Source organism: Pseudonaja textilis, chromosome 5, assembly GCF_049901715.1.
Source record: "Pseudonaja textilis isolate UNSWEBS1 chromosome 5, rPseTex1.2, whole genome shotgun sequence".
NCBI classification, from domain to species: Eukaryota; Metazoa; Chordata; class Lepidosauria; order Squamata; family Elapidae; genus Pseudonaja; species Pseudonaja textilis.
Genome location: NC_141994.1, coordinates 52,960,049 through 52,975,480, shown reverse-complemented (window position 1 = coordinate 52,975,480; position 15,432 = coordinate 52,960,049). Strand labels below are relative to the sequence as shown.

The 15,432-nt window shown below is 35.6% G+C and overlaps 1 protein-coding gene across 1 annotated transcript in view; it reads right to left on the bottom strand.

The window, feature by feature from the left end:
* Positions 1 to 3,435: 3,435 nt before the first annotated feature.
* Positions 3,436 to 15,432, bottom strand: part of NUAK1 (NUAK family kinase 1) — a 62,262-nt gene continuing 50,265 nt past the window's right edge. Inside the window, 3 exon segments of the mRNA XM_087935608.1 lie at positions 3,436 to 8,438; positions 11,337 to 11,469; positions 11,804 to 11,923. Coding sequence (XP_087791734.1) covers positions 7,297 to 8,438; positions 11,337 to 11,469; positions 11,804 to 11,923 — 1,395 coding nt within the window. The 3' untranslated portion in view covers positions 3,436 to 7,296.

Below are 15,432 nucleotides of genomic sequence, written 5' to 3'. Positions count from 1 at the left end.
AAAAATCACTATGGTCTTTTCTATTTTTTTAATTATTGTTGCAATTTTAGAAAGGATAGTTCATTTCTCAAAATGTTCTAATTCCTTAAAATTTGTGGAAATTACTGAAATGTATCTAGCTGTTTTCATTTTTGGACCGACAAAAATTGAGTCAAATTATAGTTCAAGTTACCATGAATGAACACTAAGCCTTGAAGCTTGTTACTTACAAAGATGTTAACTTACAGTTAGAGCAATTTAGTAATTAAAGTGAAAGAAACAAGGTCATTTCATTCTCTTCCTTGCGCACACAAAAATGAAGCACTCTATGTTCTTTCCTTTAAGCATTTTTCAATGCACTGAAAGCAGAAGTTATTTTTACTCATGAAGTAATTTAGCTTTCATGAAGGCACTCATAAATTCACAAGAACTGCATTTCTGGAGTATCAATGGCCTCACAAATAGAATTTTTCAGACTTTTATGGAAATATACTATATGTGACAAACCTCTCACATACTCTGAAGAATTATCTATTAGACTGAACTGACTACTGTGGATAGATATATAGCTTCACATTCTCAGTGCATCTGAAAATTACCACATTGAGAAAGATAAACAGTCAGACTTACATTCCTGACATCACAGCTGTCTAACCTTAGAAATATTAAACACATTATGAACAGTCTTTAAATTAACTTTGATTCCCGCTTTCCAAGAATCTATTGTTTTTTCTTAAATGACAGTTTCTTTAGTATGATTATAGAGAAGATTGCCACTGACAAAGACAACAGAGAAACTGTCTTATAGGAGGAAATATATCTTACCAGGGGAAAGTTAAAGCTATTAACTGTGTACCTGTTAATAAACATTAGCTTGAATTGAATTTAAATTTCATTTTAAAATACTCCAATAGCAATACAATCACAATAAATGAGTAACGTGTGCCAAAGGATGATGTTGCTAAGATTCATTTTTTAAAATGCAGGATTAGTTAAGTACAGATCATCTTCAATTTACAACTATTCATTTGGTGACCATTCAAAGTTTCAGTCGCATTGGGAAAAAAAGTGATTTACAACCAGTCCGGGCAATAATGACCATCGCAACATCCCATGGTAATGTGATCAAAAGCAATCAGCATGTATTTACAATAATTGTAGCATCCTGGGGCCAGGCAACGACCAATGGCAAGTTTACCATCCAACTTCTGTCAAGCAAAGTCAGTGGGAGAAGCCAAATTGGCTTAAACACTATGTGATGCACTTAGCAGTTGCAGTGATTTGTTAAACAACTATGGCAAAAAAAAAGTTGCGAAATCGGGTGCAACTCACTTAACTACTATCTTGGAATAAAAATTCTGCTCCCAATTGTGGTCATAAGTCAAGGACTAACTATTATATTAGCCACACAGTGCAAGTGATAAATTATTCTGTTTATGTGTCTGAATATTCCTTCTTCCCTTTGAGTACAGTCATAACCATTTTTTTCCCCAGACCTCATGTTATTATTAGTCATTTCAAATTAAGAAATTATTTCTATTTTGAAAATTTAAAAAGAATTCATCTGAAAAAGAGATTCTATTTTAACATCATAAAAGAAAAATGTGATTTTCAGATTATTGCCAACAGTTCTGACATAATTTAGAGTCAATCAAGGAAAATCATTTTTTTATGTTAGTAAGCCTTACCTCCTCCCAAACCTAACTTTAGTTATAAAGGCTCAGGGTCAGAGGTGGTATTCAGCAGGTTCTGACCAGTTCTGGAGAACCGGTAGTGGAAATTTTGAGTAGTTTGGAAAAACAGCAAATACCACCTCTGACTGGAGATTTTATAGTATCCTTCCCCAGCCACGCCCACCAAGCCACGCCCACAGAACCGGTAGTAAAAAAAAATTGAATCCCACCACTGCTCAGGGTTCTTGTTATAAGTAAATCTTATTCTGCATAAAATACTGTGAATATAATTTTCATGTCTATAATTAACTGCCAATATCACACCTAGAGATTTATATGTCAGTCATCTGCTAGGCTTTCACTGATCAGGCTGTATCAATTTAATTCAATTTGATTTTTATTATGGTCTGCATTTTTGAAGTCAGCATTAATATTAACAATTTAGTTAAACAAGTCAGCCATTCTATTTCTATGGGTCAAAGGAAGTTCAGAGGTTACTAATTCATTCTGCCTCAAATGGGGAAAAAAAAGTAAAAACAGAAATGTGGTGGCATTCATGAGCAATGGCACTATCATGGATACTGGGTGCTTCATCCTGTAATAGGGGATGAAATATAAAAAGATGCCCCATATTTACCTGGAATGGCACATGGCACATATAGCGAACATTAACAAAAAATATCTGATCTTTTTGTGTCAAAGCTAAAATCAAGAATATGACAATAAAATGAAATAAGATTATATGGGAACAAAACAAAATGGCTTTCAGAAATAATACTTCTGTCAAAAACAATGTAATAAATAAAATATGGATTGGTAGGGGTGGGGATTTTGGGGAGGGTATTTTCTCAGGAGGCCATGTTTCTGAAAATTAAATTTTGTTGTCCTTCAGTCACTGAACATGATAACTTGTAGCCAGAATTAGAACTTGTATTATACTAAAATTAACAGATTTTTTTCCCTTTTAGTATAAGACTGAATAGCAATAGCAGTAGCACTTATATACTGCTTCACAGTGCTTTATAGCCCTCTCTAAGTGCTTTACAGAGTCAGCCTATTGGGCTGATAACCTGGCTCCTGATTTTAGTGGCCTTGGAAGAATGGAAGGCTGAGTCAACCTTGAGCCTGATGAGATCTGAAGTGCCAAACTATAGTCAGCCAGCAGTCAGCAGAAGTATGTATGATTTCTACTCTTTTACCACATATTAGCAAGGTCCACATATGAAATTGTAAAATTAAATACAATTTTAAAATTAAAATTAAAAAAATTAAGCTGCACTTTCATTAGAAACCAGAAACCCCTTTAAACTTTAAGTTTGTTGCACAAGTTTGGGAAGTTGCAAAGAGGGGGATGTGCAAAACATCAAGAGGGAAACAAATGTGTCCTGCTGTAAACATTTAAATGGCTTGTAGGAAATGATACTGAATTTATTATCAGGAAGAATGGGAAGAGGATTGGTGAAACTCAACAATTGGAAAATGGGTTGAAACTGTCTACTCACATGCTCTGCAAACTTCCATGTTTATTAGGAAATCAACTTCAATGTCGTTCCAGGTGCTCTACATCTTAAGCTGAAATTTAAGAGATTGAGATGCCAAACAATGGTGTGAGATGACAAAGATGCTCACTTATTTTTAGAGCATTCCACAAACTGTTTGTCAAGATGACGTCAACTCTTTAGTGCACATTCTAGGACACTTCACAATGTTCCTTAAAGTAACCATTAAACACTACTGCAAAGCGGATCTCTTATAGAGTATTGAAGATGGGAAACAGACGCCATTCACATTTTATCAAATTTTATTTAATAAAAAAGACAAGATCAGATTAAAAATACAAACACTTTGGGTGATTATCCAGCGTTTCCCTCTGCTTCAAAATAATCAAACCAACCAATAAGCAAAATGAAAAACAAAACATTTTCTTAAGGCAATGTTTTGGCCAAAGCTGTAAAATAATGCAGAACCAATTAAATTATACCAAAATATATTATTATACCTTTGAAATGGCTTTCAGACCAATAAATTAAAGGAAAACAAATACAAAAGTCAACTTTAAAGACAAAAAAAATTCTTTGCAAATTAAATAAGGAAAAAAATTACACAGCACTATTAATAACAATGTGCAGTCAAGAGTTCTGGTTCTTCTAAGAATGATAATATGCCAGTAAGTCCCTACAGAACATTTTTCCAGTTTGGCAGCAATCAGTTAAACCAGTGTTTCTCAACCTTCCTAACTTTTAAGATGCGTGGACTTCAACTTGCAGAATTCTAGGAATAAAAGTGCACACATCTTGAAGTTGCCAAGGTTGAGAAACACCGAGTTAATCAGTCATTCACATTTGTATACAAGATGACAGGCCTGGGCTACAACACAGAGCTAAATGTAAGAACAATTCTTAGTTCTTCCCAGGAGCTGTTGAGAGTTCCCTTTTCTTCTCAATGTTTATCAACTGCATGTTAAACTGGGCTTGCTGAAGACAAGTAGCAATTAGCACTATTCTACTTTAAAACAACTGAGACCAATCCTTAGTTCTGAAATGAAAAAGGGTTGCCTATTCATGAATCAAAACCTGGTCTTTATTAATAAATCTTAAATTTATCCAAATTACTGAACTATGCTTTTTTTTTAAGCTGTGCGTTGAAACATATGTACCCTTCTAAGGTGGAAATCTCTGAACAAATTTGCTTACCAGTCAATCCAGTGAGGCTGACTAAGTAAACATAGTTCTGGGCTTCATATTTAGCACTTGGAATTTAAATTCAAAAAGACTTGGATGAACTCATTATGAAGGTAAAAATAAAAAGTGAGACATCCAAGATAACATTAAATATTAAGAAGACAAAGTGTGAATATGAAGGTGTTTTTAGTTTTTTGAACTCAATAAATAAAGACGAGCTGTATGCAATCTAAAGCATAGGTTGGTTAAGAAAGAAGACAGTAATAAAACTTATATAAAATCGTGAAAGAGACCTCAATGTCAACAAAGTTCAGAATACTTGAATTGTAATTGTTGTGGCAATGTACAGCTGTGAAAATGGATACTGAAAGACAATGAGAAGGTAGATGACTTTGAACTATGGATTTGGGTTTTTTTAAATATATCATGACTTGCTGGAAGAACCAGTAAATTAGTCCAAATAAAATCAGATTGTTCATTTTAGGCATATGGTACAAGTAGATGATGGAATAGAAAAAAGAATTGCTTGGCAAGGTTGAAAGATGTATAAGAACTGGAAGACAAAGGATATGGTAGGTGGATACAATCAATTACTATATTACTAGAATACCTTTGGAAGCATTTCTATTTAGTATCAATGACAAGTCCAGCTGGATAGTACTATAGGGATACTATTATCATTTGGTACCATTTTGGATTATTTGATCCAATATGTTTTGGAAGAATACAATGATCTTTCTGTTATTTGGGAAAAGGAAATCAATTAATTCACTAATCTTAATGGTAGCAACAAGTTGTCTACAGATACCTGTCATAGTGCCCATCATGTTCCCTGCTGCTTCTGTTTACTTTTTAAGACGGTCTTTTAATTTTTATAAAGAGAAGCTAATCTGCTACAAAGCAAACCTCTATAGGTTTCAGAGGCATTCTTTGAACATAAAAATGTTTGGATATGTGCACATCTGTCCAGAAATAATGCAAAATTAAGCTGGAATATACAGCATTCGGTGGACAGAAGCTAGAGAAGGCTTCAAAAGAGACTTATTAGTCTTTCAGTTACAGTACGTTTTGTCATTGAACAGGATCATACATCATTCATTTTAAGAACATTAAATTTCCCTCCTCACACCAGCTGTTTCATGAAAGCATCTACATCATAGTCCCCAAATTCCAAGTGCATCCATTTTTTCAACAAAATTATGAGAACTGTACAACCACACTGTCAGTTAATTCTAATATTTTAGTATCTTTGCTTTGAAATCCTTTGGAATTGGCACTAGATTCCTGTAATTTGGGAGCCTCAAATTAAAGGGAGGGGAATTATGTTCTTTGTAATGAAACTGGCATAGCTTAAATGAAGGAAGTACTCTTAGCCTAGTTAGATTTGAGTTGGCCTATTTTTTCAACAAAGGGTTACAACACTGATTCTGTAAACTACCTTAATAATGTTACTGTACTGAAACTCTGAACTGCTTTCTGGGATATGTGTGACCTAAAGTAAGTCAGAAGTCTCCATTGCCCAGGCCTATCAACCACATAGTGCCTATTTAAAAAGAGGCTTACATTCTTTCATATAATCCAGTAAACCCAAGTGGTATCTTTATGGGAGTTGAAACCTTTAATTGAAATTTTAGAATGACATCCATGAATCATGTCTTGTTTTCTCCAATTTGATTCAACTGATCTAACAATATCATCTATAATACACATATATTCTTAAATTGAATTCCTCATGAAGTCCACTACCCTATTATCTTTTTCTTACACGTAAACTGTACTCCTTCTAAATATCTATGGAGATTCTCAGTCATCCAGGTTATGGTTATCCCAAAGGTGCTTTTCAAAAGACAACTGGGCTTTCAGAACTGAAGAAGCTTCTTGGATGAGAAGCGAAACATCTTCAAAGACAAAACAAGGAAGTCCAATTGCCTTTTGAAAAAGCACCTTTGGGTGTATTCCTTCTAGTCATCCTCATCACTTTGTTTCATCTAGCCATTCACACCACTGCCTATTAACAGGGCTCTGGAAATCTGTCCTAAACTGAGGTCTGCAAGAACTAAACTCAAAGTCTTTGATAAAACTTAAATTCTGCAGCTCATTAAATCAGCATTAGATCACTTTGCATAACATACTTATGGTTTCATAAATTATCCTTTAGAAAAACTTTATGGTTTCTATAACTTACATAAACGCACAAGTGGTGAAAAAAAACCTGTTAAAGGTTCTTGGCACTTCAAACAATTTATTTTTAATTGCAGACATACAGATTTCCAGAGTCCCCACTAATTGGGAAAAGAATATGGTTCTTGTCTCTCAACTCATCATTTTTACTACATTACTATTTCTTGCTAACTGAAGTTCTATAAAAAATGAAATATTTCCCACTTAAATTGCTAAATGCTTTTCAAAAGAAAAATATTATAACCAGCATTTCCAATAAATGGCTAGGCAAGTATGCCCACAAAGTTTTTAGCCCAGTCCTTTTTGCATGTATTTTTCAGTTAGGATCTCCTTTGGTTGAAATTCAACTTAATTAGCTGAAGTTTAATTCATCAGTATAGATACTGATAAATCCATTCGCCAATAATTTATTATTTTTAACTGTTGATTATTTTTTACTCTTAAAGTTATAGCTTTTCCACTAGTTAGTTACCTTCTCTAACAAAAATGAAAAGTACCTTTTTTCAGTTTATATTTTATCTAGTTTCAACTTACTACACTGGAAGATTTTATTTTTTTTCTATCTGCCAGAGTTTTCTTCATATATTACCATAATTTCTTTGTACATTAGGTAGTATTTTAACTGCATGAACTCCAAGTTTGAATAATAAGCATGAGGTGGTATTTTCAAAGGACTTCTCCTTATAACAATGTTGTTACTTTCAGCTAATTGATAATTGGGCCAACTCCATCATAAAGGTATCCAAGACCCTTTCTCTCCAGTCCTACTTTTTCCCCATCTGCTAATTAAATTTATTACAGATCTCTAGAGCCTTCTTGTAGACCTGAGTGACATCATCCATGTCTGTAAGAAGAGAAAAACTATCACTTGTCCGATTTCGGTAACGCTTCAGGTACTGTGGTCGTGAGCGGTTTTTTTGAAGTCCTTGGAAATCTTGGATCTGGAGGAAGTTTTCAGCAGACACACAGCTTTTTATTTTAAGTTTGTTCTCTTGCAAGTCCACCAAGTCAAAAGAGTCACTGGAAAGAATGCTGTCATCACTAATCACACTAGAAGGGCGACTGTAACTTCGAGATAATCCATCTACAGCCAGACCTGCTTCCTCCATGCCTTTCGTCACTGGTCTATCAGAATGGATCAAAGCTGAATGTGCAGTAGTGGTGGAATACTTGCTACTGTGTTTTAAAATACCCTTCCGTCTGTAGGAATGACTGTAAGACTCTATCCTTAACGTTTCGATGATATTTGGGGATGTATCACTGTTTCCTACCTCCTCATTATGATCCAGGAGTTCTGAAGATTCACTCCGTTCTGGAGATGAGTAGTATCCCGATTCTCTTTGCTGAGTCTTCTTGAGGATTCCCTTTTTTGGCATTAAAGAAGACTGCTTAGTGCTGTATTTACCCGTTATATCCCCTTCCAAAACACTCTTAATTGGTATACCTGTTCTACATAATTCTTGTTCTTTTTTAAAAGTGGAGGGCAATACTGGATTGACTACTCCTTCTATGAATCCTGCACTGTGAGATCGATGTTCACTATTGCTCCTCTTCTTCAAAATACCTTTTGGCCTCTTGGAATTTAATTTGCAGGAGTTGTCAACTCCTTCTTGGATAGACTGTGCAATGTCATTTTCCTTCTTTGATTTTTTGAGGGATCTCTGTCTCTCTAAATGGACTTCGGATCCTTTTGGTTTAGAAAGGCACTTCATTTTGGTCTCAGTCTCTGGCTGAAGGCCACTGGATCGATGATGCCAGTCTATGAATCTAGACAGCAGAGGGGACTCAGAGTCTTGCAAGGCATCACAATCACAAACAGTACTCTTATAGCCCCAGTTAACCCACCAGTGGTTGGCAATGTCTTCAATGGTTGCTCTGCGCTCAGGATTCACCATCAGCATCCATCTGATCAGGCCGCGAGCATCTATTAACAAATAATATACATTAAAGACTTTTGAGCTTAAGATTTTACATTAATACAGAATCTAACATATAATGGATAGTTGCAAATGACACGAAAATTACGCAGGGCAGTATATTGGCCTGGAAGAAAGGGATTAAGTAGGTAGGTAGTTGACTGACAGATTTCCTAGGGGTAGATTCCTGGTACAAACTGACACTAAATTACTTTTCCATATCATGAAAACGGTTCATACATAATATTTAATAATACTGGTCTGTTTTTTTCCCCAAGGTTGCTGAATGAATATAGTAAAGGGAAGCACATATGAAGAAACACAGATTCAGAAAATCTGTCAATTTTTGCATGTAGATTGTAGGGATAAAAGCAAATGACAATCCTTTTCTTAATATATATCTATAGAAATATTTATTATGTAAATATTTATCAGTAGTTTTAAGTGTTATAAGACTTTCCTGAACAACTATACAAATCTTGAATTTAATCTGCTTTTTAAAGGAAAACAACCTGAGTTGCACTCTGGAGGCTAATATGTGAGATTTATCTTTCAGTAAAATTAGAGTTTGTAATAGAATGTATAAAAATCAAAACATATATATTTGTCAAATATAGTCTACTTGGAGACTGACTGTATATAAGGAATGTATATTTGTGTGTGTATGAGAGAAAGCCTATGTATTATTTCTAATAGCTAAATGCATATAACCTGGAATACAACTAGTCCAATTCTTCTACCTTTAACCATCAGATTTACCATCTCCGTGAGAACAATGTTAAAATATTTGGTAGATTTTGGTGTTCCCATGTCAAACCAAATGGTGCCTTTAATTTTTCAGCCTAGTTTTTTAATTGCTGTCATCAACATCCTTCTGTATTTTTAATAAATTGTGAAAGACTTGTTGATGGTCAACATAGGACTAAATTCTTAAGCCAAAGTTTGCTCTCCAAAGTCTGTTATTATTTTTTTAATTTACACACATGTGCACACCCACACACACACACAATTCTAATGGCTGAAATGAATCTCTATCAAGTAACACTTTGTAGCTTCCTTGTAAAGACTAAGAGACTTTTGACTATCACCTAGTTAGATGAAACAAATTTGAAACAAATTCACTGTCACTCAGATTTGCTATGGCACATGAGAGAAAAAAAGCAGATATGTCTTGGTCAATGTTTAGGACATTAGACATTATGATCAGCAGCAACATTTCAGCCTGTCAACAGAAGTCCGTGGCAATAAATCTGTTGTGGCCCGACAGCAGCCAGCAGAGCTGGCAGCAGATTCGGACAGTGGGGAGGTTGGGAAGGAACATGGGCCAGTCCTGGAGTCTGGGGAAGGCTCTGACAAGTGCTCTGCGTAGGAGGCAGAGATGGGGCCAGGGCCATCTGACAGTTATCAGCTGCCTTCAGAGTCAGACATCAGTGAGGCAGAAGAGCTGGAGCCTGTTTCCAGTGTGCATATGTGCAGAATTGCCAGAAGAAGGGAACAGCTGAGGGACAAGGGCCGACTTGGGAGTAAAGCCACAGGTGGATGGTGAATGGCCCCTCCCATAGGGAATAAAAGAATGAAAGGGGAGTGGGGCTTTGCAGGAGACAATTAGTTCCTTCTGGCATCCTTGCCAAGTATTGCAGGATCTGAAAGATATCGGCCTGGCCATGCTCCAAGCCTGATAAAGGTTTGTAATTGGGAACTATCTTGAAAGACTGTTGGCCAGAATTTTGTTGGAGAGGAAATTCATTGTAAATCAAATAAAAGGTTTTGTGCTGTTGGGGAAGCCTAGGTCAGAACAAAATGACCTGGCAATCGACATTTTAAGAGGGAAACTGTAATACAATTCAATCTGTCTTCAAATTATCTATTATAGGAGTTCTGCATTACAGAACTAAAGAATTGAATAATGTTTGGCCAGTAAGTATTAGATATAAAATTAGAATTTACTTTCAAGTCAATATTTCATAGACATTGTTAGAACCTAGGTACCCCAAGACTGTGAGAAAGAAATTAAAACGGGTCACAGAACAGGCAAACTGCTTATTGGTGAACAATTTTCAACAAAACCTTTATATTCCTATCTGCTTTATTGGGGCTTCCATTTGTAATCTAAGAGGTGAAAACTGACTGAGAATGAATCACAAAACATGAAGTCCTTATGGTACCCACATAGTTAGGGAAAATTAAACATCAGAGAGAATCTTACAATTGTGATGAATATTCAACTGGAATATATGTCTTTATTTCTGTGGTCACCTTTTAAAAATGATTCAGGACAGTGTACAAATAAAACAAGAAAACAAAAATAATTCCATATAAAATATAGTAAAACTAACAACAAAAATTCTATCTAACAAAAAGGATGAGAACCAAATCCTCCTGATCCAGTGTCTGGGGAAAAGATGGATTATGTATTGTCATGGTTTTGGTGACTTAATTCCTTGAAGAATAGTTCTACATCTAGTAGCTTGCAGCTCTGCCTAACTAATGGTACTTGTAACCCTCTAGAATCCACCATTTTCCTTGTACTATTCCAAAGTGCTTGTCTCTTTCTGCTGAGAAAGACTGTGGACTTACACAATGTCATATTTTCAAGTATAGACTTAAGAAATAATGTATGACTTCTCCTTGCCTCTTTAGGGCAGTTGATAATACTTTCCAGCTATCATACATCAGAAATACTTGTTGCTTTAAACAGATCTTCCTCAAACTTCTCACAATACCCTTTGAAAATCAAAAGCATCCAGATAGCCTTTGATGCAAATTGAGAATCCTTAGTTTGTACTGCAGTATTTCTGTTTTATCCATCCAACTCCTCCACATAGCAAACATCAGAAAGGATGTAAAACAAGCCATTAGAAACCCCTATTATGTCAATGCACCATGCATGACACATCTTTTGATACCTGAGGGCTGTGTTGGCTCACGATATTCTCCACTACTGATCTGCCTGATCAGATTTTTGTGATCAAAGCCATCAAAGGGCATTGTTCCATAAACCAGAGTATAAAGTAAAACACCAAGAGCCCAGCTGTCAACCTAAAGCAGAAAGAAACATAAGGAGTAAAATATGGTGACTCCTGAAGATGCTGAAATTACTAAAGAAACAAAACATCCATCTACCATTATTTAAAAAGGTATAAGTATTCTGTAGAAAATCCAGCAATGAAGAATGAAAACAAGACTTTAAAGCATCTTGTATGCAAAGATTATTACTTTTTGGATTATCAAAAAAAAAAAAACATTTTCACTGAATTCCATACACACAGAATATTTACACAAACCAGCTATATAAAATGAATTAATCAATACATAAATTTATACTTTTCATTCCATTTTTAAAAAATGTTTATTTCTTCTGAATTTTGTTTACCTCTGGTCCTCGATAAGGTCTTCCATTAACAATTTCAGGAGATGCATATAGTGGACTTCCACAGAAAGTCTGGAGAAATTTATCCTTCTGATAAAGATTTGAAAGACCAAAGTCTGCAATCTGTAAAGACAAATTTAGAAGCGGTTGGCTATGGATAATATGTAACATTAATACAAGCCTTTTTTCCATTCTGTTTCTTTCTTAGTTTCAGAATAGTAGCACGAGGAGTTTATAACAGCTGTTATATTTCTTTTAATTCTCGTTTTCAATTACATTATATATTATATTATATTTCAGTTATATAAAGTATGTGTTATTGTATTAGTAAAACATCTACGCCAAAATGCATCTTCTTTCATTTGTTTTCCATGGGCAACTCAAATGTACATGTATATTATGAATAAAATAAACATTGGAACCATACAGCACATATTTGTAATGCTAAAAATATTTTCATGCAAAATAATTTATGCTTGCATACATATCATACTGCTAATTGAATAAGAATAGTAGTTAGAGGCTGCAAAATATTTTTGAACAGTTTTGAAAAATTGGAAAATAAAAACTTAGAATGAAAATGACTTTCTAATATTTTGTTCCGGCCTTTTGGCTGCCAGCAGAGATAGCTGCAGAGTCAGGAGGTTGGGGGAGGAGGAGGAGGTTGAGGCAGAGCCTGGGCCAGCTTCAGAGCCTTTGGAAGGCTCTGATAAGGAAACAGCACCAGAGACAGAGGCAGAGCCAGGGCCTCCGTCCTTCCCCAGGTGGAGAGAAAGCTGTCTTTGGGGCCTGACCTGAGTGAGAGGGAGGAACAGAAGGGGTCATCCCAGATGCGCATATGGAAAGGAGAGGAGAACAAAGGAGAGGAGAGCAAAGGAAAGCAATAAGCTGGCTCTCAGGGATACACATATCTCTGGTTCACAGATGATAGCCAGCCCCTCCTCTCTGGGAAATAAATAGGAGGTGTTTGGGAGTGGCCGGTTGTTGCAGACAACCATTTGTTTCTAATATACAGCAAGCAATTCATATTTATTGGATAAGCCCAGGATTGTTGGGACCAATTACATTTGATTTTTGTTTATCCCTGTGAATAAAAGACTATTACTGCCCTGTTATAAAAAGGGGTTGTTTTACTTGTGAGCAAAAATTTTATCACTACTTGCAAAGGCTGGGTCAAAACATATTTGGGGTCTTTCTTGGAGCGAAGCAATTTAGAAGTCTAGTTGATCCAAATATGTGCTTAGAAATAAGAAAGAGTGAGAAGATTCCCAAAGTTATCATTAAATAAAATTTGGATGAATGACAAGGTGGGATAAAAATCCAATGAATAAGAATATAGAATAATAGAGTTGGAAAGGACCTTGGAGGTCTTCTAGTCCAACCCCGTTTGAGCAGGAGACCCTATACCATTTCAGAATAAATAAACTCCAGCTTGTTTGGGAGAAACTCTATTCAATAGCAAATAAGAGGTCACACAAACAGAGGGAGGATCACATTGGTCACCTCCTATATTTGAGATTTTGAGTCTTTGGGGCTTAGTGTTAGTGTTTAGTCACAGCAATCTGTGTCCCTATAGAACAGGGGTGTCAAACTCAAGGTCCATGGGCCAGAGCCGGCCCACAATATGGTTGAATCCGGCCTACAGGGCTGTTCTGGAAAATGTAAGGGGCTGGCCTGTGTCGCTTCAGTCCAGTCTACCCAGTGCGAAGAGGAAAAACGCCAGCAGTTTGGGGAGTGGCATCGAGCTGAACATGCCCACCCAGTTGGCCACACTGCCCGACCCCCAGAGGTCAACCACAGCCCTGATGCAGCCCTCAATGAAACTGAGTTTGACACTCCTGCTATAGAAGAAAAATAAATAAAACTAGGGAAGAGTATTCTTTCAATTTCAGTACACTTGTATCTTGTAGGCTAATGAAATATGAACACTTTTTACCTCATACTGGCAAGGTTTCTACAATCCTCCCCTCTGATAGGAATGTTGCCTTCTCTACAGCATATAAATTGACAGGGTCATTTGTCGAAGTGGCCTACTGTTTTATTAAAGTGTTCTGTGAATTTAACATGCATTCCTAGCAGGAGATAATTATTGAGTATCTACTTCTTGAACAATATAATAGAGAGTATATTAAACTAATGATTGAATGTGGTGGAAAATCCTACTCTGAAGTAAAAAAACTGCATAGGTGGGCTATAGGACATTTTCCAGGCTGTGCTTTTTGATATTTCATTACAAGGACATTACAAGACAAGCCAGTAGCTATATTTTATTTATTTATTTTATTTGTTTGTCAAACATGACAAGATAACAAGTATAGGTATGAACATAAACATGAAGAAAGGAAGTAAATACAGATAAATGGGACAGTAGGACAGGGACAGTAGGCACACTGGTTCCTGATGCACACACCCTTTAAGGACCTCTTAAGAATGGGGTGAGGTCCACGGTGAGACAGTTATATTCATTTCAAAATCAATGTCTCAATTCATGTCCCATGGTTTTGGAATTGCATGCAGAAAGAAATCCTAGAAAAAAAGTCCCTGTGTAAAGCCTTCACTGTATGTCTCAAATCCCATTAGAAGCAGCTGATGTAGAACTTCAGTCTGCAAATTTTAAAAGTTCAGTTTGCAGTTAATTTCCTTAAGTTCTTATCAAATCACTCTGAGGGAGTTTGCTGGAACTTTATCTTGAGCTCATAATCACAACTCCATGAATCAGTAGATTTCCTTTACTTAAAGAAACTGTAGAGCAGATTGTTCTGACATTCATTGTACAGTTTATTAAGACAATCTGTGGTCTTATTGTCCTACAATCTACAAAATACATAGGCAAATGGGTGTGTAAGTTTAAATCTCAAACTGGCTCCAAAGCATTTTCATTTTTGACCTTCAGGAAAAAGTGTTTCTATTTCAGCCAACTCCTATATTCACAAGTTTATCCGATTTTCTAGTTAAAACTGACATTTCCCCTCCCCTCTACGGAGAACAAAATCATAGTAGCCAAGATTCCTTCAAGTTCTTCTCACTTAAACAGAGCCAAAGAATTCAAATGTTTCCCAAACAGGGAGGGGTTGCTAAAAAACCAGATGCTATATTCCCTTATCCTCAAAGAAATGATTGTTTCACTACTTATATTAAATGTGATGAAATTTACTCACTGAATATGATGCTTATACCTTCTCAATATTTGAGCTTAGGGTAATCTGAATTAACTCAAAATTGGATGGAACATAAGTTTCATACTCATTGAGTAAATTTCATTGTATTTGTAGTGTAAAGGAACATTTTTAAGGGAACAATTTCAAGCTTAACCTAAATTGTAATACTGGAAAAAGCACTAGCTTTAAGCTTTATACTCAGTGAGTAAATTGCTCAGCAAGTCAAATTTAAACAAATAATATTAAGAAAACAATTTTTAAAAAGGTAGTCCTAAGCACTGTGAAAATTGAGAAATATAAGACTATAGGTGTAGATGTGTACTGTATATGTACAGAAATTTCAAAATAGGACTGCATTGTCCTGTTGGACAAATGGTTGCATTGTTCCACTATATAAATGGAATAATAGCAAAATTGAATCCAAGATTAAAGGGGTTTTGGCTAGAAAGGGATTTTACAATTAAAAGAGTGCAA